Source organism: Panthera tigris, chromosome D1 (genome assembly GCF_018350195.1).
Source record: "Panthera tigris isolate Pti1 chromosome D1, P.tigris_Pti1_mat1.1, whole genome shotgun sequence".
Classification (NCBI taxonomy): domain Eukaryota; kingdom Metazoa; phylum Chordata; class Mammalia; order Carnivora; family Felidae; genus Panthera; species Panthera tigris.
The window spans coordinates 30,665,870-30,690,287 of record NC_056669.1 but is presented as its reverse complement, the minus strand read 5'-3'; the positions used below and the strand labels follow the sequence as shown (position 1 = coordinate 30,690,287).

General features: G+C 41.7%; 2 protein-coding genes across 3 annotated transcripts; one reads left to right on the top strand and one right to left on the bottom strand.

The window, feature by feature from the left end:
• Window positions 1-251: 251 nt before the first annotated feature.
• On the bottom strand, window positions 252-18,498 carry ACAD8 (acyl-CoA dehydrogenase family member 8). Its single transcript, XM_007082661.3, has 11 exons — window positions 18,338-18,498; window positions 16,494-16,594; window positions 15,655-15,824; window positions 14,876-14,985; window positions 14,403-14,479; window positions 13,661-13,798; window positions 9,251-9,386; window positions 9,059-9,156; window positions 8,527-8,679; window positions 7,789-7,891; window positions 252-1,067 (listed from the first exon to the last, which is right to left on the bottom strand). Exons 1-11 carry the CDS (start codon window positions 18,444-18,446, stop codon window positions 1,015-1,017), a joined length of 1,248 nt encoding a protein of 415 aa, XP_007082723.2. The 5' UTR covers window positions 18,447-18,498; the 3' UTR covers window positions 252-1,014.
• Window positions 18,499-18,584: 86 nt separating this feature from the next.
• On the top strand, window positions 18,585-24,213 carry THYN1 (thymocyte nuclear protein 1). 2 transcript variants are annotated; one of them, XM_015537715.2, is made up of 8 exons: window positions 18,585-18,670; window positions 18,914-19,049; window positions 21,025-21,206; window positions 21,951-22,019; window positions 22,285-22,419; window positions 23,191-23,286; window positions 23,540-23,690; window positions 24,008-24,213. In XM_015537715.2, exons 2-8 carry the CDS (start codon window positions 18,998-19,000, stop codon window positions 24,052-24,054), a joined length of 732 nt encoding a protein of 243 aa, XP_015393201.1. In that variant the 5' UTR covers window positions 18,585-18,670; window positions 18,914-18,997; the 3' UTR covers window positions 24,055-24,213. The 2 variants fall into 2 exon arrangements, with proteins under 2 accessions (XP_015393201.1, XP_007082724.1); XM_007082662.2 differs by having other exon boundaries at window positions 18,587-18,670; window positions 22,327-22,419.
• The last annotated feature ends 205 nt before the right edge of the window (window positions 24,214-24,418 follow it).

Genomic DNA, 24,418 nt, shown 5'->3' with positions numbered 1-24,418 from the left:
TGTCGGGCTCTGTGCTGACAGGTGAGAGCCTGGAACCTGCTTTAGATTCTGTGTCTCCCTCTCTCTCTGACCCTCCCCCCACTCATACTCTGTCTCTCTCTCTCTCTCAAAAATAAATAAAACATTAAAAAAATTTTTTTAAAAATAAAAATTAACTTCAACAGAACTGGAGATGATACTGAGGGGGATAGATTTTATTTATCAATATAGTGACTAAAATATTTATAATGACTAAAATATTTGTAAAGAGGAGCAACTTCAAGAAAGGAAAGAAAAATGCAGAAAAAAAATATGCTCAAAGTACTTATCAGGAAGGGTTATAGAAACTTGAATAACATTCCTAGATCATATACTTCTAAAAAAGAATACAACAAATATTCAGAGTTCCACATAATCTCAGCCTTTGATGTTCACAAGTCTACAAGTATGGTTATCCCCTAAATCACAGTTTAGGAGTTAGGTTGCCTGAATTTTCATTTTATCATCATTCACATTCACAGCAGTACTACAAAGAAAATGCAACCCACAGAAACCTTCTGCATGTTTAGCTGAGGTTCAGAGGACAGCAAAAGATAAAACTACATTTTTCTCCATTTCTCCTGTCCTACACCTTTGCTTTATAATCAGGAAAAACCCTCAATGGAAATATCCAGACCCCTGGAAGCAGGATTCGGGGAACCAGCAAAATGCACACAAGTCAAGACAATGTAGATCCAAGAGAGAACGTTGATTTGGTGATGAATCTTTACTGGTCACCTTTCTGCATTAGGAAAACAAGGTAGTATGTCTACTTGTGATACTCCCAGTCAGGGCAGCTCCTCCAGTTCTGCTCAAGACCCTGTCCCAGTCCTTTAGCTGATGCTGCTCCCAACATACAGATGAAGGGCCCAGGTGAAAGAGCTCAGGCCTCCAATCTAATCCATGACTCAACTGGAACACAACAGTCCACATGAACCACTCAATGCTCATTCAAGTTGTACATTAAATGTCATGCCTGAACATCAAGTCTGGGTGTTACTCCTGAAGCAGGCTTCGAGAGATCAGCATCCTCATCACTTCATTGCTACCTGCAAAGACAGAAAGAATAAGGATTTAGTTGCAGCAAAGTCTGAGAGCTCCGTAAACCTCTAACTAGGGTGCTCCAAGCCTCACTCAGGATAGGAGTAGGTGTAAACTACAATTGTTGCTTTAACACTGAGAGGGATGGGATTATCACAGACTGCTTTCCAAAGCACAGAAAAATGTCAGGAAGTAAGAAATAAACGTACCCTTAAAAACACCTCTCTTGGGAGAGGGAAGATGACTGAGTAGGAAGATGCTGAGCTTACCTCCTCCCATGGACACACTAAGGCTGAAACTACATACAGTGCAACTAACTCTGAGACCCTGAACTCTAGCAGAACAGCTATTCCACACCTAAAGATATAAAGAAAACATCACATTGAGGAGGGTAGGAAGGGCAGAGATGGTCAAGAGCCAAAACACCCCATTGTAGTGACCCATAAGCAGGAAGATATCACAGGTGTGGAGATCCTTCCTGAGGAGTGAAAAGTTCAAGTCTCACATCAGGCACCTTCTGCCCTGGGGATCTTCACTGGAAAGATGAGGCCCCATATTGTCTGGCTTTGCAAATTAGTGGGGCTTAACTCCAGGAGAGCCAGGGAGCTACAGGAAACTGAAAGGGCCCACACACAATATCAGTCACTCGGAGCTCAGGACAGAGGTAGTTGTTTGAAAAGCTCCTGGGCCATACATGAGGGAGACTTAATGACTAATGTTTGAGTGTGTGCCAGAGGGACAGGGATCTGTAGGAACTTTGGGAATGAAAGTGTTGGCAAGTGCATTTTTCTTGTACTCCTACAGCTTAGTTAGCGAGATGCTTGCAGGACCAAGATCTGACACTCTCCACCTACCTTGCTAGCACTGTTTGTCCCACCCTGGCATTCCTCCGCAGACCTTCCCTGCTTAACACACTCAACCCAGCAGATAGATGTCTCTTCAAGCAGACACCACCCACCATATTCAGCAGGTCACCTTGGATCAGTACCCGCTCCTGCCCAAAGTGACTGCTGCCCACTAGCACCCCCAGACGACCCAGAGCTGGGCCTGGTAGCCAGCCACAGTGGGAGCTAACACCACCCACCAGCACAGATACAACAGTAAGACACATACATCCTATATAGGGGACACCCCTGGAATGCTTGGTTCTAGTGACCAGCGAGATGCCTTCTATACAGGACATTATTTTCAGGACCAGGAGACACAGCTGGGATATCTAATACACAAAAACAAAAATGAGAAGACAAGAATATGCTCCAAATGAAAGAACAAGGTAAAACCTCAGTAAAAGAACTGATAAATAGAACAGATAAATAAAACAGATAAGCAATCTACTTGATAAACTTTCAAAATAATGATCATAAAGATGCTCACGGCCTTGAGAGAAGACTGGATGAACTTAGTGAGAACTTCAGCAAAGAGACAGAAAATATAAAACAAAAAGTAGTTGAAGAGTACAGTAATTGAAATGAAAAAAACACTAAAGGGAATTAACATCAGAAGATTCAGAATGGATCAGCAATCTGGAAGACAGGGTAGTGTGTAAAGTGCCCAAGATGAGCAGCAAAAAGAAAAAGAGTTAAAGAAATAGGTTAAGGGACCTCTGTGACAACATCAAGCATACTAACATTTGCATTATTGGGGTCCCAGAAGGAGAAGAGAAAGAGAAAGATGCAGAAAACTTATTTTAAGAAGTAATAGCTGAAAACTTCTGTACTCTGGGGAAGAAAACAGACATCTAGTTTCAGGAAGCAAAGGAAGCCCCAAACAAGATAAACCATGACATATAATATATATAATATAATATAATATAATATAATATAATATAATATAATATAATATAATTAAAATAGTAAAAATTACATATAAAGAGAAATCTTAAAAGCAGCCAGAGAAAAGCAAATAGTTATATAAAAGGGAAAGTACCCAGAAAGGTAAGAGCAGTTTTTCAGCAGAAACTTTGCTGCCAGAAGGGAGTGGCATGATATATTCAAAGTGCTGAAAGGGAAAAAACCTAAAACCTTGAATAGTCTACTGGCAAGGTTTTCATTTAGAACTGAAGGAGAAATGAAGGATTTCCCAGACAAACAAAAGTTAATGGAGTTCATCATCACTAAACTGCCCTCATAAGAAGTGTTAAAGGAACTTCTTTAAGTTGAAAAAAAAAAAAAAGGCAACAACTAGAGGTAAGCAAATTATGAAAGGAAAAATTTCACTGGTGAAAGCAAACGTAATATAGGTAGTAAATCAATCACTTATAAAGCCAGTGTGAAGGTTAAAAGAAAAAAATAGTAAAATCACTTATATCTAAAAATTAGTTAAGGGACTCATAAAATAAGATATAAAATATGACATCAAATACATAAAATGGGGGAGGTACTAAAAATGTAGTGCTTTTATAATGTGTTTGAATATAAGCAAACATCACTTAAAATAGACTGCTATATACATACGGTGTTATACATGAAACTCATGGTAACCACATACCAAAAACCTGTAAGAGATGCACAAAAAATAAAGAGAAAGGAATCCAAGCATAACATTAAGGTAAGTCATCAATCACAAGGGAAGACAGAAAGAAAAGAAAAAAGAAACTGAACAAAAACAACCAGACAACAATTAACAAAATGGCAATAAGTACATAGCTATCAATATTACTGTTACTTTAAATATAAATGGACTAAATGCTCCAATCAAAAGACAAAAGGTGACTGAATGGATTAAAAAACAAGATCCATCTATAAACTGCCTATAGGAGACTTACTTCAGACCTAAAGACTCATACAGACTGAAAGTGAAGGGATGGAAAAAGATCTTCTATACTAATGAAATTTTTTTAAAAAGCTAGGGAAGCAATACTTATATCAGACAAAATAGGCTTTAAAATAAAGACTATAACAAAACATGAAAAAGGTAATTACATAATGATAACAGGATCAACCGAACAAGAGGATATAACAATTATAAATATTGATGCACCCTACACAAGAGCACCTAAATATATAAGGCAAATACTAATGGACATAAAGAGAGAAATTAACAGTAATACAATAATAGTAAGAAAATTTAACACCCCACTTACATCAATGGATAGGTCATCCAGACAGAGAATCAATAAACAAACAATGGCTTTGAATGATGCCTTAGAACAGATAGGACTTGAGGATATCACAGATATATACAGAACATGCCATCCAAAAAGGTGAGAACACATATCCTGTTCACGTGCACATGGAAGTGCACATTCTCTGAGACAGATCACATGTAAGCCACAAAACAAGTCTTAATAAATTTAAGAAGACTGAAATCATATTAAGCATCTTTTTCAACCACAATGGTGTAAAACATGTGGAGGCTAAACAACATGCTATTAAATGACCAATGGGCCAATGAAGAAATCAAAAAGGAAGTAAATAAAATAGCATGAGACAACTGAAAATGGAAAGCCAACATTCCAAAATCTTTGGGGCAGAACAAAAGCAGTTCTAACAGGGAAGTTTATACTGATATGGGCCCTCTTCAAGAAACAAATCTCAGGGTTGCCTGAGTGGCTCAGTTGGTTAAGCGTCTGGCTGGGACTCAGGTCATGATATCATGGTTTGTGAGTCTGAGCCCTGCATCAGGTTCTGTGCTGACTGCTTGGAGCCTGGATCCTGCTTCAGATTCTGTGTGTGTGTGTGTGTGTGTGTGTGTGTGTGTGTGTGTGTGTGTGTCTGCCCTTCCCTTGCTCATGCTCTGTCTCTCTGTGTCTCTCCCTGTTTCAAAAATAAATAAGCATTAAAAAAAAAAAAAAAGAAACAAATCTCAAACACACAATCTAACTGTATACCTAAGGGAATTTGTAAAAAAGAATGAACAAACTCAAAGTTAGTAAAAGGAAGGGAATAACAAAGATCAGAGCAGAAATAAATGAAATAGAGACTAAAAAAACAATAGAAAAGATCAGTGAAACCAAGAGTTTGTTCTTTGGAAAGATATACAAAATTGATGAACGCCTAGCCAGCCTTATTAAGAAAAAAAAAGAAAAGAAAAAAGAGAGAGAGAGAAGACTCAAATAAGTAAAATCAGAAATAAAAGGTAAGAAGTTACAACCAACACCACAGAAACATAAAGGATTTAAGACGCTACCACAAAAAATGATATGCCAACAAAACGGGACAACCTGAAGAAAGACACAGATAAATTCCTAGAAACATACAATTTTCCAAGACTGAATCAGGAAGAAATAGAAAATGTGAACAGGCTGGGGGCACCTGGGTGGCTCAGTCAGTTAAGTGTCTGACTCCTACTCTTAAAAACTGAGAACAAACTGAGGGTTGATCGGGGGTGGGAGGGAGGGTAGGGTGGGTGATGGGTATTGAGGAGGGCACCTTTTGGGATGAGCACTGGGTGTTGTATGGAAACCAATTTGACAGTAAATTTCATATATTAAAAAAATAAATTAATTAAAAAATAAAAAAAAATTAAAAAAAAATAAAGTGTCTGACTCTTGATCTCAGCTCAGGTCTTTGTCTCAGGGATGTCAGTTCAAGCCTCGCATGGGACTCTGTGCTGAGCATGGAGCCTAAAAAAATCTGAACAGACTGATTACTAGTAACAAAATTGAATTGGCAATCAAAAACCTCCCAACAAAGAAAAGTCAAGGACTGGACAGCTACAAACATTAAAGAAGAGTTAATACCTTTCCTTCTCAAACTATTTCAATTGTCAAATTACTATGCTGTCCACCTGAAACTATTATAATATTGTATGGCCACTATGCCTCACATTAAGAAAATGCACCTACAAAAGCACAGAAAAAGCACCAAAGGAGATATTTTGGACTTACATATATAAATAATCTAAAATATGAATTCTGAATGTGGACACATGAGTCATTTTTTTTTTTTTTTACTTTTCCTATATTTTATGAGTTTTCAACAATAAATATACCAATTTCATTGGTAATCAGAAAAATAAATTTTAGGGATGCCTGGCTGGCTCAGTCAGTGGAACATGCAACTCTTGATCTCTGGGTTGTGAGTTTGAGCCCCATGTTGTGTGTAGAGATTACTTAAAAATAAAATCTTCAAACAAACAAACAAAAACACTGAATTTTTTATTTTATTTTAAAAATTTTTAATGTTTATTTATTTTTGAGAGACACAGAGAGACAGAGAACGAGCAGGGGAGGAACAGAGAGAGAGGGAGACACAGAATCTGAAGCAGGCTCTAGGCTCTGAGCTGTCAGCACAGAGCCTGACGCAGGGCTTGAACCCACGAACCGTGAGATCATGACCTGAGCCGAAGTCAGTTGCTTAACTGACTGAGCCACCCAGGCACCCCAACACTGAATTTTAAAAAAACAAACAAAAACATTTTCCCTGAAAGGAGGGGTCAACTTCTTGCTTCATTTTTACAGTGGGTTTTAATGCAAAGAGAAATATGAACCCCCATGAGGAATGAGTAATCACACATCTCGAATAAAACCAAGCCAAAATTTCAGATTTATCCAGTAACGAAGTCCACAATGAAACAAAGTGATCAAGACCAGTGCCCCAAATTTTCTAGAAGTGGATGATGGCATGGCCTGAAATCTATGTATCTGGCCTTTCCCATTTCTTCTTATAAGGTTAAAAGGCAGAGTTAGAATAAAGGTGAAGTCTCACACACTCATAAAAGCTGGGTAAGGAAACAACCACAGGAGTAATCAGAAGAATTTGAGCAAGAGTGACTGACCTCATCGATGTGCTTCAGGAATGGGGTTTGCAGAAGAAAGCGAACTCTAACTTTTACAAACTGTGATTTGGTCATCACACCAGAGCAGTGGGTTCAGTTTCAGAGTGGTGTTCCCAGACACACAGTGACAGTCTTGTTTGAAAACTTGTTAGAGATGCAAATTTTTAGGCCTACCCAAGACCTACTGAGTGAGAACTTCTGGGCACAGAGTCTAGCAATCTGTTTTCACAAGCCCTCTAGGTGATTCTGACACTTCTTCAGGTTTGAGAAGAATGCTTTGAAAATGGCAGAGAGACCAATGCCCACAAGCCTCTCCTCTGCCACCATGGAAGCAGCCCCACATCGCACCACTGAAAGTCACTTAGACAAGCCTCTGCCCCATCTGGCTCTTCTACAGTGTGAGCACCCCTGGCTGTTTACACTAACTGGGACAGGAGTCACTGGTGTGGAGTGTGGAGAAGGCCATGCCCTGAGCCATACTCCAACAGCTTACACATTTCCCAGACCAATCCACTCTGTGATTACCAAGAAGATACCCATATGATTTAGTTTACTGAAAAATCCATTAGTCATATTATAAAGATATGAATTTATAGAGGTTCCTGGTGATCAAATTAGCTCACATTTGCTGTGTTAATTACTGTACTGAAGTTTGGGGATCCTTGAGGACCAAGTACTTTATGAGAGTAAAGAACAGTTACTGCTGCAGTTTTCAAAATGCTTTCTCATGTATTACCTGAGTTTGAATGTTCTCTAAAGTTTGCAAAGAAAAAGAGTAGAAATGGAGTGATTTGGCAGCTTATTTCTGGTGACAAAGCAGAGCCTCCTGACTCCCAGGATAGTGCTCTTGTATGGCATCAAAAAGCACTTCCAGAGTAGGGTCAGGAAAAAAAGGAAGGAGGAAGGCAAAAGACAGACAGGATCTGAGAACCAGCCAGCACAGGGACAGACAGGCCAGGGAAAGTGGTGACCCTATAACCATTCTGGAGAATAACCTCTGGCAATTTTTACCTTCTAGGATTTGATGGACCCTGGAGTCTCGCACATACTGCTGAACAGCATAGTCCTTCAGGTAGCCATAGCCTCCATGCATCTGTAAAGCCTGGTTGCAGATCTGCAGGGAGATAGGGACTACACATCTCTGATTTTGGGAAGACTATGGAACAAGTGGCTTCTCCTTCCACCCCAGCCTCCTATAAACTAATATGAGGGAGAACAACCTACAGATAACCAGCCAAGCTCAAAAAGGGGCTCTGTATTCTGTGTGATTGGACAACAACTACTAAACTTACCAGTTCCCACCAGGCGGGCAACTCAGAAAGCTCTGCCTTTCTTGCTTATTATCTGCAGGGGAGAGGCTGCCCACAAGCACTTTGGCTGGGATTATGTGAAGTCATGGTGTCATCTAGTGGCAATGAAGCCTCATGTGGAAATGGCTTAGCCCTTGACATTTTAAACACAGCATAGTGCTAAATTTGAACAAGAGGCACTGGAAGGCTCTGAACCTTCTTCCAAAAGAAGTGTCTCATCTAGAACACAATCAATTAACAGTGCCAGAGTGGAGTGTGCAATGGCACAGGGCAGATAAAAAGTCAGCTCCCAAGCAGACCTCTTATTTGTTCATTTATATCCGTAAGCCCCAAGGCAATCTCTGCAGCATCCGAGGAGTTAACTAATGGCTCTCAACATCCCTGGACCCAAAAGCTGGTCCCTGTCCACCCAAGACAGCCAGAGGGCACCATCACGCACAGCAAAGCATTCATCTGTAGCGAAGAGCTTGGCCATGGAGCACAGGGCCACTGCATCTTCCCGCTCCTCCTGCAGAGCTACTGCTGCACTGCGGATTATCAGCCTCGAGGCCACCAGCCTTGTTGCCATATCAGCCAGTTTGAATTGCAGGTACTGCAGGAACAGGGGAGAAGAGAACCAGACAAGATAGACAGGCTTAGACCAGCACCTGATCTGGGGACCTCCATAAGCCTTCTCTGATGAGGTACCTTTTCTAAGTGACCCCAAGCTTCAAAGTCTCCTTCAGACTTTGCAGAGAAATGTATCTTCTACAGAGAAAATGTATCACCTTGTGAGTTCTAAGACCACTTCGCTTGCCCTGCACTTCAATATTACCTCCTGAAAAAGATTACTGATAAAATTAGAACATAAGTTCTAAGATGGGGGCAGAATTCCAATGAGAAATCACAGCCTCACCCTCCTAGAGGATGTGGACCACAAAGCAGATCTCATACAGAGCTGAAAGCAAATGCAGGGGCATCTGGGAAATGACCTGGTTACTGGCCAGAGGCTCTCCAAACTGCTTCCGAACATTGAGGTAGTCTCGGGTGAGGATGACCGAAGCATGAGCAGCTCCTAGAGAGCAGGAAGCTGGAAAGGAAGAGTGCCAACATTTCAAGTGAGCCAGCACAGTGCTGCCTGCTGGAGTCCGCTACCTCCCTGCCCCATCCTGTTGTGTTCTCACCAACATTGATCCTTCCTCCATTCAGTCCTTTCATGGCAATGATGAAGCCCTGCCCTTCATCCCCAATTCTGTTGGCCATGGGGACTGCACAGTCTTCAAAGATCACGGCGCGGGTTGGCTGTGAGTTCCACCCCACCTGGCAAAAATCAGGGACTGTATGGCTGCCCAACAGGGCAGCATTTAGGGCACCGTTCTCTGTTGATGAAACCCTGTGAAGTACAGGTTCCATTATCCTGGGACTTAGACCTTGAGAACTTAAAATCAGAGACAATACAAAAGTTCAGACTTAAACACTTGTCAATTGTCATAGATTGTTTTTTCAGTGAAACATTTTTTAACATATTATCTGCCTTCTAATGTCTATTTTACCAGACTAACCTATCCACAAACATTTCTCACAATTTCTTTGAGGATTGGGGCAGAACTGTCCTCATTTTTAGTGCCTCTACAAGTATATTCTTTTATTTAAAAAAAAAAAAAAGTTGGGGGCGGGGAGCGCCTGGGTGGCACACTTGGTTAAGTGTCCCACTTTGGCTCAGGTGATGATCTCACATTTCGTGAGTTTGAGCCCTGTGTTGGGTTCTCTGCTGTCAGCACAGAGTCCCTTTGGATCCTCTGTTCCCTCTCTCTCTGCCCCTCTCCTGCTTGTGTGTTCTCTCTCCCTCTCTCAAAAATAAACATTAAAAAAAAAAAAAACATAGACAATATAAGGATTATTTGATTTGTCCTTCTATAAGGATAACAAGGATTATCAAGAACAACAGTCACACTTCTCCTTTTAAAAGCTTAGTGTTACTTCTAAGATTGTTATCATTAGATGAGAGGAATAACACTCACTGTGCTGGCAATACCTGGTTGAGTGTTTGGCTGCAGAGAGATCTAATGACGTGCTGTCAGCAGCTCACATGAGCCAATTACACACATCTTTTCCTAATGTGGCATTCAGTGATAACAGGTTGGTGGCTTTACAGATGAGTGTTTTGGTTTTTGTTTTTCCTGGAGAGCTGATTTACCAGGACATTGCTGAATATGTCAGCCACGAGCCCAGAGAGAATTCTAAATACCTAAGATGTAGTCCATGTTATGAAACTAACTAGCTGTATTTATCTCTGAACAAATCACTTGATTTCTTTGGGGCCTCGGTTTTCCTTTATGTAAGAGAACTGGACTGGAAAGCCAGCAGGGCCACTTTCTTCAAATAAAATCTTATTCAGAAGTGTCATATATAAATAGATAAAGACCCTCACTACTTGATCCTCTTCATCTCTTCTTCAAGGTACTTCAAGGTTTCAAAGAACTCTAAGGCTCAATGCGGCAGATTTTTAAAAGCACAAGACTATGTAAAATTTCCCACTTCTCGTATAGCTCTGTAAACACTACTGCCTTTACTTGACCATTTCTTTACATAAAAACACTCAATAGCTCCCTCTGTTGGCAAATAAACTTTATTCCTCAACCTTTCATTTAGGGTCTTCTACAATTTGGGCCCGTCCTTCTTTACCAGCCTTTTCTTCTATTGGTCACCTATTGGTAGTCTCAACTCAAACTGGTCTGTGTACTGTGCCACTAGGTTTTTTTCAATCCATATTTTGCTTATTCTGCTCTCTCTATCAAAGTCTGGCTTAAATGAAACCTCCTGAGGCCTTCTAGGTCACTTGAGCCAACACTGAACTTCTCTTTTAGGCTCCCATAATCTCTACAAGTCTCAAACCTCCCAATATTGGCCTGTATAAGGGTTACCTGAGAACTTATCTCCCCAAATAAATACCTGAAAGCAAGACTGAAACAAAAATTATTATTTTAATAATATTTCTAAAGAGCTCAAAACAAATACCTGCTACCTCTTCACTTCTAACCCCTTACTATAAAAACATCTACCTTCCTCCCCTATGCAGAGAATTCTTTTCCTAATCCTATCTGGGCCCCTGGGTAGCTTTAGCCAGTGAGAACAGATATCCCATTTCCCTTTCTGAAGGCCCTGAACTGCTGGACCACTACCACTAGAGCCCATTCCTTCTGTCACTCTTGACTTCTGTCCTACATATTATCTTCATTCCCTCTTCTGGGAGTCCTCACTTCCAGCCCTCCCATGACAAAACTCATTCTTCTATGCAAAACCTTTTAACAATTAAATCCAATATAAAGTCCTCATTACCTTCCCATAAAGTCAATGCAAAACTAGTAGTTTAAAGCTCTCAGCTATATAATGTGTTAAATATGCCAAGTCACAGCCATCCTTGCAGGAAAGATGGCATGGAACAGGGAGAAAGGCTGGCTTCTTGGGTCACCAGAACAGTCAGGTCAACCATGGGGATCAATGGGTGACTCTTCATCTCGGCCTACAAGGCCCTGCTTGCTGTCCAATTTCATCCTACACCCACACCATTCTTTTATTTGCTCACTTCTCTAGGACCATACTGAACATTTTTTCCGTTTCCCAAATAGGCCATCTGTCTATTTGTTGTCTCTGCCCAGAATTCTTCCTATGGTTGTTCCTTCTAATATACTTGGGATCTCATCTCAAAAGTCATGACCTCTCAGAGTTCAGGTCTATTGTAGAAGCTCCCAAGCTCTCCTCAATCAGTATCCTATAAACCTGTTTTATCTCCTCTGTAGCACAGAACACTTCCAGAAATTTTAGTGTGAGGGATTTCTCTATTGTCCCTGTGGCTTATTCACCTGTCTGTGGCTTATCTCTGCTTGCTGGAAGGTTAATTCCATGGGGGCAGAGCTTGTCTTTGTTCACTGCTCCATCCCTACTGTTTAGAAGAATGCTTGGCACACAGTGGGCATTCACCAGCTGTCAAATGCATAAATAGATGTCCTTCCAGATTTCCCTTACATTGAAACATATATAAAGCAAAACTAATAATTAAAAAAAGACAACAAAAAAAGAAAATGTATACACTTAAAAAGTGAGAGAAAATAGAAAATGAAAGGAAGAAAAGATATACTTTTTGTTTCTGGAACTTATTTACAACTTTTCTCTAGGCACTAAACTTGATAGCTTTGGTAGTCTGTCAACAGAATACTGAGGTGGATACTACCCTTGTGTATTGAAACAATCATCACTACCTTTATAAGCACAGACAACCTGAATCAGCATAACTCAATCCTGTAAAATTATGTGCCAGACTATGTAAGTTGATCTATGTCATATGGCCCAAAGCAGACATTCCTAGAATTAAGATATCTTATAGCTGTATAACTTCACATACATTATACATGTGAGACAGCATAGGTCTTATAATTTCAGACAAGGCTAGGAGTGACTTTTGTATCCTCCCCATCCCAGGAGCCAGCATCAGGTTTTGTACATGGCAGGAATCTAGTAAAAACCTATTATCCTATAAAAGATAAGGGGCACTAATACTTCTAACTCTTTGGCAGTTTATAAAATATCAGGAAGGCTCATGAAGGGAAATATGGAAACCCTAGGAGCTATGAAAGGAGAAGTACATTTAGGGGTCATTTCATTACCTGAAATCTCCCCCAAAGTCATAACTGTAACAGTACATATTGGAGGCAGATGACAATTCTGGTCACCTGCCCTAACAAATCTGAATGGTCTCATCTTACCACCAGCTACAGTTATGTAATCATAGTTTTACTATTCATGGCCTGACTAGGGGATTTCTTAATCCTAGAAATGTCTTTCCAAACCACCTATGGAAACACCCTTCTTCTTACATTATTGAAATACCCATAATCATCTCCAATGAGTTTTATTTTATATTTATTTAAAGAAGAAAAGTGGCTGATATGCTTTTCATTCCTGAGACCTCTAGTCACCAACAGATCTTCTGTAAGTATTTTTTCCTGGGATAAAAGAGTGCACTAAAATAAGAAGTTGGATAAAAAACACAGGTCAGGGGCTATGGCTGAGTGGCTCAGTCAGTTAAGCATCCAACTCTTGATTTTGGCTCAGATCATGATTTCATGGTTCGTGAGTTCGAGCCCTGCACTGGGTTCTGTGCTAACAGTATGGAACCTGCTTGAGATTCTCTCTCTACCTCTCTCTCTGCCCCTCCCCTGGCTCGCACTCTTCCTCTCTCTCTCTCTCTCTCTCAAAAATAAGTAAACTTAAAAAAAATGAAATAAAAAAAACACAAGTCAAAAGTGGAGGTGAGGCAGACAATAGAGAAATCCCTCACACTAAAATGACAGGTGGCTTATGGAACTTACTGACAAACTCCACCATTTTGCCAGTGGTATAGTATTTCTGTAGACATGCCCTATTTTATTTCACCTGCTCCTGTTGAAACTGTAATAGGAGCAACTGCCTCCAATGCAAGTTAGCAAGTATGTGAACCTATTAAAACAAAACAAATAGAACAGAGATAGGTCTGGCAGGTAACAGATTCTTGAATTGCTTGAACTTGAATTGCTTCATGTCCATTAGCCACTCACCTTTTTTTCCTTCTTGCCAAAGCTGAGGCCAGGGGTTCCCTTCTCAACAACTATACATGAGATGCCTTTGGGGCCTGGTCCTCCTGTTCGGCACATGACTACATAGACATCTGATTCACCTCCACCACTGATAAAGGCCTGGTGGTTGGAGAGGGGGTGCACAAGGATCAGGAAACACATGCATTCCTGCAGCCTAACAACTGGGAAAACATAGGGATTCTCCCAACAGTAGGTTGCTAAGAGGTATATGGTGGCACAGAGAAATGAAGAAGGGGTAAAAAGAACCTGTGCTGACTGGGGAATCAGGGATCTAGCTGATGAGACTATAAAAAGGATAAACAAAAATGAGGAAAATTATCTGGACTCAGATCAGAAGAAAGAGAAAGTGGGGCATCTGGGTGGCTCAGTCGGCTAAGTGTTTGACTCTTGATTTCAGCTCAGGCCATGATCTCAAGGTCATTGACATGGAGCCTTGTGTTGGGCTCTGCACTGAGTGTGGAGTGTGCTTGGGAGTCTCTCTCCTTCTGCCCCTCCCCCACTTGCACTCTCTCCCCCTCTCTCTCAAAATAAATAAATAAACTTGAAAAAGAGAGAGAAAGTGAAGGTAAATAAAGGGAAATAGGTCAGAGATTCTCTACCCAACATGTAAAAATCCCAGGAAATATTAACTCGCAGAGAGCAAGGATCCAGGTGATATCAGCAGGAAGATGGGAACAATTCTGTAAGGTGGGTATGCAGGTACCTTGGAGCCATTGAGGATGTAATGATCTCCTTGTTGTTTCGCTGAGGTCAAAAGGGACGCAGCATCACTGCCACTTCCTAAGGCAGGGATCAAAAGGAAGCAGAGAGGGTAGGAGAGAAAGTCAGTGAAGTTAAGGGACACTCAGCACGGCTCCACTTCCAAGGAAATCTTTCCTTACAACAAACAACTCAGTGTTTCCTACTTTGAAACTTAGACAGCCAAAGGAACTCTCTGTATTTGGTGAAAATGGCGGACAGCAATCAGATCATTTTCCGTCTCCCAGAACACCGGCTTGCAGTGAGCCTCCTACAAGGAAGTTCCAGTCGACAGCCTGGATAGACTCTGGCCTAGAGGCCTCTGAGTCTTGTGACATCAGGCCACAGGTATGGCTGAACTTCATGGTAAATAAGGGTTATATGCTTTGCCTGAGCAGCATCTCCTGATTCATCTTGCTGGCAGTGTGGCAAACCCACCTGGTTCAGTGAGGCAGTAGGAAGCAAATTTCTCCATGGTACAGAGCGGTGGGCAAAATTTGTGCCTCTGTTCCTCATTTCCAAAAGTATCGATCATCCAGACACACATGCTGACAGGTAAACCAAGAAGAAAAGACCAAAAGGGAAAAAAAAAAAAAAAAAAAAAGAAAGAAGAAGAAACAACAATGACAGAGTTAATATGGAGAAAAAGACATCTGAAGGGGGAAGGTCTGGGGAAGGAGAACACAGGTAGCAAAGCAGAGTGAAGCAGAAGAGAGAGTGGGAAGAGAAAAGCTGCCACTGAGGAAATTCAAATTTAAAGGAAAGGCCTAGGTTAAAACATACTCCCGGAACACACAGTTCCCACAGATAATCAGGATCAAGGTATTTCTCACTTGGATGTTCATGCTACTTCTAGTTAGGTTCAATAAGGTCCCTAAAAATCAAAGAGTTATATAGGTACTTTTGCAAATTCCTGGAGGCTTTGTCTTTGGGTTGAGGAAGAGGGGATCAGGGCCCTAACCACTGTCCTAGAGAAGTCTATTTGGTTCCATCTCAATCTAGGATTTGAGAGAAAGCTGACAGACCTCATTCTCCAAGCAACATACAACATGACAGATTCCAGTCCAAGAGGCAATAGCAGGCCTAGTGTGAACTTTTACAGTTAGGTTCCTCAACGGCAGTCAACCTTCAAAGATGAACTTTTCTCTCTTGATCTGAAAATTTCACAGTCAACCGGTATGAGCACTTTGTTGTGCTCACCAAGCTTTGGCACTCACTTGTGGATGCTTATATAGGCTGTGGTGCTGGTACAGCCTGTAGCCAAGGCTTCAAAGATGACAGAGGTATCGAGCCGTGACAGTCCAGACCCACCTACATCTGTTCGTACGTAGATCCCCCCAAAGCCTAGCTGAGCAGCCTTCCGCATCACATCTACTGGGAACAGCTCCTACAAAAAAAACAGGGTCATCAATAAGTGATTCACAGATGGACTTTTCTTTAAATGGCACAATGGGGGATTAAGATGTTTGCATTTGGGAGAGTGTAGTATTCCCTTAACATAACAGGCTATTTGTTACCTATAACAGTTAAAACGCATTCTGGAAGTACTGGTTTTCTAGTGTTAAAGTTTCTTTTTATTATCAGAATTGCCTTGGTTTTAAGAGTGTCCAAATCTTTGTATAATTAAAAACAAAAAAACAAAAAAAACTGGTCTTAGGCACCTGGGTGGCTCAGCTGGTTAAGCAACCAACTCTTGAGTTAGGCTCAGGTCATGAACTCATGATGGGGAGATGGAGCTCCATATTAGCTGACAGGAAAGAGCCTGCTTGGGATTCTCTCTCTCCCTCTCTCTGTGCCCCTCCCCGACTTGCACACACTCTCTCAAAATAAATAAACATTTTAAATAATTAATTAGTTAAAAAAAAAAAAACAAAACAACAGGTCTCTACAAGATGATGAGGATGTTTCTAGGAAAGGAATCACGCCATTACCAGTACTCTAATCTGCAGTAAGAACTGTGCATGGAGAATAAACACTGAAAAGTTAGGACTACAAGGAGATCTTGGTCACCACATGAGGCATTTTTGGAACATTTAGCCATAAGGAGAACTCCCACCTTCTGGTCCCACTCTGCCATATGTGGAGCCATCTCCTGGGCAGCAAAGTCAAAGGCCACTTTCTGAAATTCCTTCTGCTCTTCATTTAGTCCCATGGAAGCTGTGGGCAAGATTATATATACTCAGTTCCAGGACAGGGGTCAGGGAAGGATATTGCCAAGAGCAAGAACCACAAAGCTGGGACAGTCGACCTAATACAGCATTTCTCTTACACAATAAGCTAAGTCAGGAACCCCAATCAACTTCAGTTATCCCATTGAAAAATGAGGGGGCTGCACTATATACTGAGTAAATTTCCTCATCTGTAGAATGAGGAAAGTATACATAATGAGTATATATGTAATATATGATACATAAAATACAATATAAATCATAATTGTCTTAATCACTTTTCACTTATTAAAATATGCAATGAAACAAAGAAATATTTGTTAATCACTCCCATTAATTTGATATTCTAATATGTGGAATGATACATTAAAGGACAATTTCCTTTAATTTTACTGATTGAGAGATACTTTCTTTTAAAGGTGAAAAAGTTCCTCATTGGTTGAAGTTACACAACTAGCTGATGGAAGTACTCCAACATATTTAACTTGTTATTTAATATTAACCTATTTAATATTTAATCTATTTGTTGCCAGAACAACTCCTTACCTGCCTTGGTATCAGCAAGGGTAATTTTGTTTACCAAATTCTAAATGCTAGAACAGGGCAGCAACTTAGGAAGGAGTTTTAGGACATGGAGAAGAAAACAGTATTCTATACTAGTGTATATTATAGATCTGGGTGTAATCTAAGGGATTCATCACCTATTCTACAATGAAGAAGTGTCATTTATTCGAAAGGTTTTTGTTTTGTTTTGTTTTTGTTTTTGTTTTTTTCAGAAGAAAAAATGTGCTTAGGTACTTGACAGAATCACAAAGTGGCTGGGTATCTATCCCTAGTCAGCCTAGGCCCCTATCACTCTCTGTTCTTCACATCCAAATTATTTGGTACTTAAAAACATTCAGGTCTGTCAATTCTCATAGTTTCCCATTTGCAATAATAATTATTTTCCCTGCAGGAATTTCAATAGTAAAACGTTTTAGGTGTTACATCATAAAACTTATGTGAGCAAATCTTGTGTCACATAAGGAAGGAGCATTCCCTCATCTAGCACAACCAGCACCAGGCTTTTTACATTCTTACTACCTTTATGACCCTTAAATGACCTATGATTAAAACAAAATAAAATGAAACAAAGTCATGAGTTTCTGCACCTCTATATCCACTCCTTATCAGGAAGCAGGGATCGTAACAGAATCTACCTCAGAGTTGTGAGGATAATTGTAAAACCCTTAGTTACTGTTTTCACAAGTAAACTTATTAAATGTATCAAGAAGTCGATAATATCAACTACGTTTAAGGAGATTTGAACAATTAACAAACAGCATCAGCAGCAAAGAATAAGCTGTAACTACAAAGTATTTTCCTATCTTAATATATCTTTAGAAGGCCCCTGTGAAATAGGCAGGAGGAAAGACAGGGCTTAAGCAGAAGGCCTGGAGCACAAATTCGGACGCCTGGCTTCCCGACCACGGAGGGGATGGGGTGGAAGAGTAATAGACGAGGGCTAGGGGCGCAACAGATGGAAACAGCAGAGAGTGAGGGCGGCCAAGGGAAGCCAGCCAGGTGGACGGGATGGGAGACCCGCCAGCGAGGGAAGCCGACTTGGGAGAGGGCAGGTGGGCCTTGGGGTGATGACCCCGGTGACGACCCACGACAAGCCAGGGGTGACAATGCGCTCTACGGGCACGCAGACCACTGCATTCCCTCCCCGCACACCGGGGGAGAGACTTACGATCGATGCAGGAGACCAAGCTCCGGCGGCCGCTCTGGGCGGGGGCCTGCAGACCACCACGCAGGCAGATGAGCGGCCTTCCTAGCCTCCAGCAGCCTCTGAGCAACATAGTAGCCTCTGCTCCACACAGGATCTGCAAGCGGGTTACGTTCGCTACTGCAGGAGCCAGGCCCGCAGTGCACCCTGGGAGCTGTAGTGCATCCAGCGACCCTCACAGCCCAGATTCAGGGAGGCCTCCTCCAGAGGCAGGACTACAATTCCCAGAGATGCCGGGGTCTCGGCGCAACAGAGCCGGGTCTTACTTGAGGCTCCGGACTGGGACGCTGTGACCAGGTGCTGGAGCCTGGGGTGGTTGGTTGGGGTTGTGTAGGCTGTGCGGTTGGGTCAGTGTAGCGGGAGAATGGTGAATAAATGGGAGAAGGATCAGGTTACTAACCGAGGAGACGTTAGCGGCAGGTTATGCAAGATGGAATAGATAACTGGGGGAAGGATTGACGGGCCCAAGTCCAGGTCCGCAAAAGACCCTCGGGACTGAAACTCCGCTTCCTCTCATTGTCTGCATCTCGCTTTGCACAGGTTTCTGGGGGCAGATTCAGAGTTGCCTCTTGTACTCTTGGTTGATTCCAGAATCCTCTGCACTTCAGCCCTCGCAGGGGCACCATGCCGAGACCCCGGAAGAGGCTGGCTGGGTCTGCCGAGCCTGCTGGGCCAGGTGAGCTGCACCTAGGCTGCAAAAAGGCGGCCCTAGTTTCTCTAGGACCTGTTTCGTACTGCTCACTTTCAACTCCCTGTCGGGAGAATCCTTTCGCGGATTTTCTGTTACGTTATTCCTAATTGACTTCCATCTTCTTTATTCTTCCCACCAAGCTTATACCCAGAGCTTCTTGTTTGTTCATTAAAGCAATAGTAGATAAGGGGTGGCTTGTACTAAGGTCAATAACATACAGTTCTGCTGGGTGGCTCAGTTCGTTGAACGTCAGACAGTGGCTCAGGTCATGATCTCACAGTTTGTGAGCTTGAGCCCCACATAGGGCTTGCTGCTGTCAGCGCAGAGCCTGCTTCAGATCTTCTGTTCCCCTCTCTCTCTGTCCCTCCCCAGCTCCCGGTCCCGCTCTCTCTCAAAAATAAATAAAACATTAAAATAAAAAAAAAAAAAAAAAAAAAAAGCCTAGTTCTGCTGTCATGGAGAATGCAAACAGACATGAGTGAAAAGGTCTAGGAAACTAGATGGCTAAGGATGTGAGGGCAGTAAGGACTGCCAGAAACGGAAGTGGAATTGAATCTAGCCTTAAAGAACGGGAAGTCTTTCCTCAGGCAGAGAAAATGCAATGACATTTTTATATTCACAAGAATGAATGGCATTCTAAGTAGATGAAGTGCAGAAACAAAGCAATTAAAGTACTTTTGGGAATGGCAGAAGTTCCAGATTGACTACAATACATTGTGTTATTTAACAACACATAATGGTATTTGCAGTGTGTTTACCTCCAAAGGGACCACCTGATCAACTAGGCTAGGGAGGTTCTGAGTATTAGACACCCATAAATGATATGAGGGCTGATGTAGGAGAGATGGGACTAAATTCAGAGGCAGTGTGGTACAGTCATTAAGGGTGGATCCAGATAGACCAGGCACAGTTCCTGATTATATTGTTTACTAAGTGTGTAATCTGGGACACATTTAGCAGATGAACAGAATATCTCATTATACAGATTAACTGAGTTACTGTTAGGGTAACAAATAGAGCTCAGGGTCTGTCATAGAGTATGGATTTAACAACTCATATTAAGCTATTGAGTGCCTAATATGTTCCAGGAACATTTTCTCTAATTCTCTTAGGATAAAGTCATCTTTGCCAAGTCTACAAAGTACAGAATGAGCTGTTTTATCCAGCTTCTTCTGGCACCTTCAAGGAGCTGGAAGGAAGCAGGCCACAAAGCACAGTGAGCAAGCAAAAAAGAACTATGAGATGATAATTATAATAATAGCTTATATTTATTGAGTATTTATTATAATGCCAGGCATTGTCTAAACCCATTGTTAGCACTATTGTACTTAATCTCTAAAACAAGTTTGTGGAGTAGGTGTTTGGTTTCCTCATTGGAGAGAAATAGCCTCAGCAAGGGCACAAAAGAGAGTGAGGTAAAGAAAGAAAATTACTTAACACAAGTCAGAACTCTGCTAGGACTGTCAATCCTAACCCACAACCATGTAAGGTATTCTTATCCCACTGAATGGATAATCCAGAAGATACCCTGTGAAGATGGGCATTCCTGTCCCATTTTTTTTTTTTTTAAATTTTTTTTTTTCAACATTTTTTATTTATTTTTGGGACAGAGAGAGACAGAGCATGAATGGGGGAGGGGCAGAGAGAGAGGGAGACACAGAATCGGAAACAGGCTCCAGGCTCCGAGCCATCAGCCCAGAGCCTGACGCGGGGCTCGAACTCACGGACCGCGAGATCGTGACCTGGCTGAAGTCGGACGCTTAACCGACTGCGCCACCCAGGCGCCCCCCTGTCCCATTTTTATAGATAAACTGAAGTTCAGCAATTCAGTTGCTACTGCTAGTAATTGACAGATCCAGGATTTGAATCCAGGTCTGACTCCAAAGCATGTGCTTTCCCCACAATGCAACATTACTTCTCAGCCAGCATGACCAGTTTCTGCTGTTTGTTTCTATTGCAGACAATAAGGGACCGGCAGGAAAACGTACCAAGACTAAGAACCCAGTGGGGGCATCGGCTCAAGTGGTTAACTCCAGCCCTCAGAAGACTTCAGCCTCCAAAACCTGTGGGAAGTATCTAAGTAGTTACTGGCTGATGAAGTCAGAGGCAGAAAGCCGATTAGAGAAAGGTGTAGATGTGAAGGTGAGACCAGGTACCTGTCTTTAATCCCTTCAAGCTGTTTTTTTAGATAAGAAATAAATATGGGACACCACAGAGTCCACCAGCTTCTCCGAAGGGTAGAGTTAAGGGAAAGATAATAAGGAAATAAGGAATAAAATCAGCAAGGTTTATTACCAGCAACATAATAAATATTTTAGGTTTTCAGGTCTTCTCATTGCTGTTGCAGTTCTGCTGCTGTTGCAAGAAAGTGGCTATGGACGACATGTAAATAAATGGTGTGGGTGTGTTTTAATAAAACCATTTACAAAATCAGGCCTAAAACCTATAGTTTGCCAAACCCTGACCTGGGCAACATTTCAATCTTATGTTGCCTTACTCTTGCCACCTGCCATAATCCTACATATTTCTCTGCCAACAGCTAGTATTTATTCAGTGAATTAATATAAACCAATTTTAATAATAGCTTGGAGAAAAATATTATAGAAGAAATATATAGTACCTTAATGAGTAAAATACAAATAACACATTATCATCTGGATTATCCATTCAACTGATCTTCTTAATTAACAAGGATAACAAGTTAATACAAGGCTTACTTACATGTGCCCAACAGAAGTGGCTTTGCGGAACTACTTCCCAGTAAACTACATACTCCCACTATAGCAAGTAGCACCCTCAGTGTAGGGGAAGAAACTATCTACTTCCATATTATTTCCAGTTGGCATCAAGATTGTTTAATGAATGGGTTCATTTCCTGTTGCCTAGTTCAGCATCGAGGATCTTAAAGCACAGCCCAAGCAGACAGCATGCTGGGATGGTGTTCGCAACTACCAGGTAAGAGGGTAAAAGCAGGGCCTGAGACCCAGGCGTTGGGTAAATGCCTGCCTCCTTCCATGACTTATTCAGTAGCAAAATCTCTTGGCCAATGGCCCAGATAATAAAATAGAAAATGTATTCAAAAATACCTTAATTACTCTGCATGCAGTTTGCAAATGGTCTGGATACAAGTCTGGGTGTTTCAGTAAAGGCAAGCTGCAGAAAAGAAAACCTCATCTAAGGAAAGCAGACTTGATTTCCACTAACAGCTAGTGTTTTTCAGTGGGTGAGGAGGAAGGTAGTTGTTTATTCTCCCCTGGGACAGGCCCGGAACTTCCTTCGAGCCATGAAGCTGGAGCAAGAAGCTTTCTTCTACCATAGCAACTGCAAAGAGCCAGGCATCGCAGGACTTGTGAAGGTCAGTTGTATAGGCATTGGTCTTAATCCCTCTCCCTTCAGGGAAACTTACTCATGTAGATATAAAGGAACAAAGCTTAAATCAGTTAACAAAAAAGAAGTACCCTCCTCCCCATCCCTGATGTCACCACTCAGGCCTCTTCAGTATGACAAGGACTATAACAAGGCCTTCATTTCAGGTCCCGCTGGTACAGACTTCTCATTTCTGTGCCTTGGTCTTTCACTCAAAAACAGGCCTGATGATAGCTCTTCCAAATCAGAAGTTACTAGGATAAAATTATGAACTGCAGGTGGAAAGACAGTGGCACCAATGATAACCTTTAATACTTGGTTTTAGAACATTACTTTTAAGATTTTATCAAAATAAGATTGATTCCTATGCTTGCCTATATATTATTTCCAGATATCTGAGCCTTCATTGGCTCTACGGCACAGCTGAAGAGGTTAGAATGTGCAGGGTCAGAAGTGAAAGTCAGACTAGAATTAAAAATTGGCCCTGGAGGGGCGCTTGGGTGGCTTAGTCAGTTAAGCATCCGACTTTGGCTCAGGTCATGATCTCACGGTTGGTTCATGGGTTTGAGCCCCACATCGGGCTCTGTGCTGACAGGTCAGAGCCTAGAGCCTGCTTCGGATTCTGTGCCTCCCTCTCACTCTGCCCCTCCCTACTCCTGCTCTGTCTCAAAAATAAATAAACGTTAAAAAATTTTTTTTAAAAAATGGCCATGGAGCTGACTGTCCAGGCAAATGATTGGAGACTTGGTTTTGTTTTCAGATTGTAAAGGAGGCTTACCCAGACCACACACAGTTTGAGAAAAACAATCCCCATTATGACCCATCCAGCAAGGAAGACAACCCCAAATGGTCCATGGTAAAGATTACTATTTTTCCTATTTCATGAAAGTAAAAGAATGGACAAAGAGAGGGAGGAAGAAGGTGTGGGGTGTCTTTAGGTCAAGGTATAGAGTCCAGTTCTTACTCAGATGAGGTTACCCTGGCTTTGGGAATAGGAACAGAACACTGGCAGCCCTACCTGTAAGAACCTCCCATAAGAAGCTAAAGCACACAGTGGACAGAATCTACCTGCACGTGTCTTTCTGTCCCATACACTTTCTGTCACATAGGTGGATGTACAATTTGTTCGGATGATGAAGCGTTTCATCACCCTGGCTGAGCTCAAAACCCATCACCAAGCTCACAAAGCCACTGGAGGCCCCTTAAAAAATATGGCTCTCTTCAGTCGCCAGAGACTCTCAATTCAGCCCTTGACCCAAGGTAAGAGTGGGCCTTTTCTTTTATATTACTCACATACTAGAATGACTATGTGAACTCACATTTATTACTGATTAAGCTTGGGGACAGTATTTAACCTCTTTGAGCCTGTCTACTCACCTATAATATCCACGAAGGAGGAAATAGGTCTGGAGTTACTCATTACTATGTGCCCAGCAGTGCTTGGCACATAGTAAAACATTCCACAGTTTTTGAATGAATGACAACCTACCTCAGTAACAATATGAAATGTCTGACACAACCTCCCTGTTTAAGAGACACACCTAATTCTTTGCTTTCTTTTCCCCCTTTTTTGGTAGAGGAGTTCGATTTTATTTTGAGCCTCGAGGAAAAGGAACCAAGTTAACTGGGACCATGTTGCTGGAATAGGCAAGACATTGTTCCAAAGAATTCAAGCTTTTGTAAGACAGAAAGAGGTGTGAGAAGGCTTTCTTGTTATGTTGACCTGGGGTTGTGTACGTAGGTGATTTTCATGTACCTTTTTCAATAAAACATTAATATCAAAGTTGGGAAGCTTTTCTTTTAAAGTAGCACTGGGTGTGGTAGACTACTCCACTGCAGATCTTCTGCCCATCAGTAAGGTGCAGGGTTACCCTCTACCATCTTCCTTTACTGTAGCAAATTCCAGGGTGCAGGGTTCTGTCTATTACCCCTACTGAAATGAACTTTTGTCTTTCTACACCAGCCTTCCTCAGATGCCCCTGAAGTCA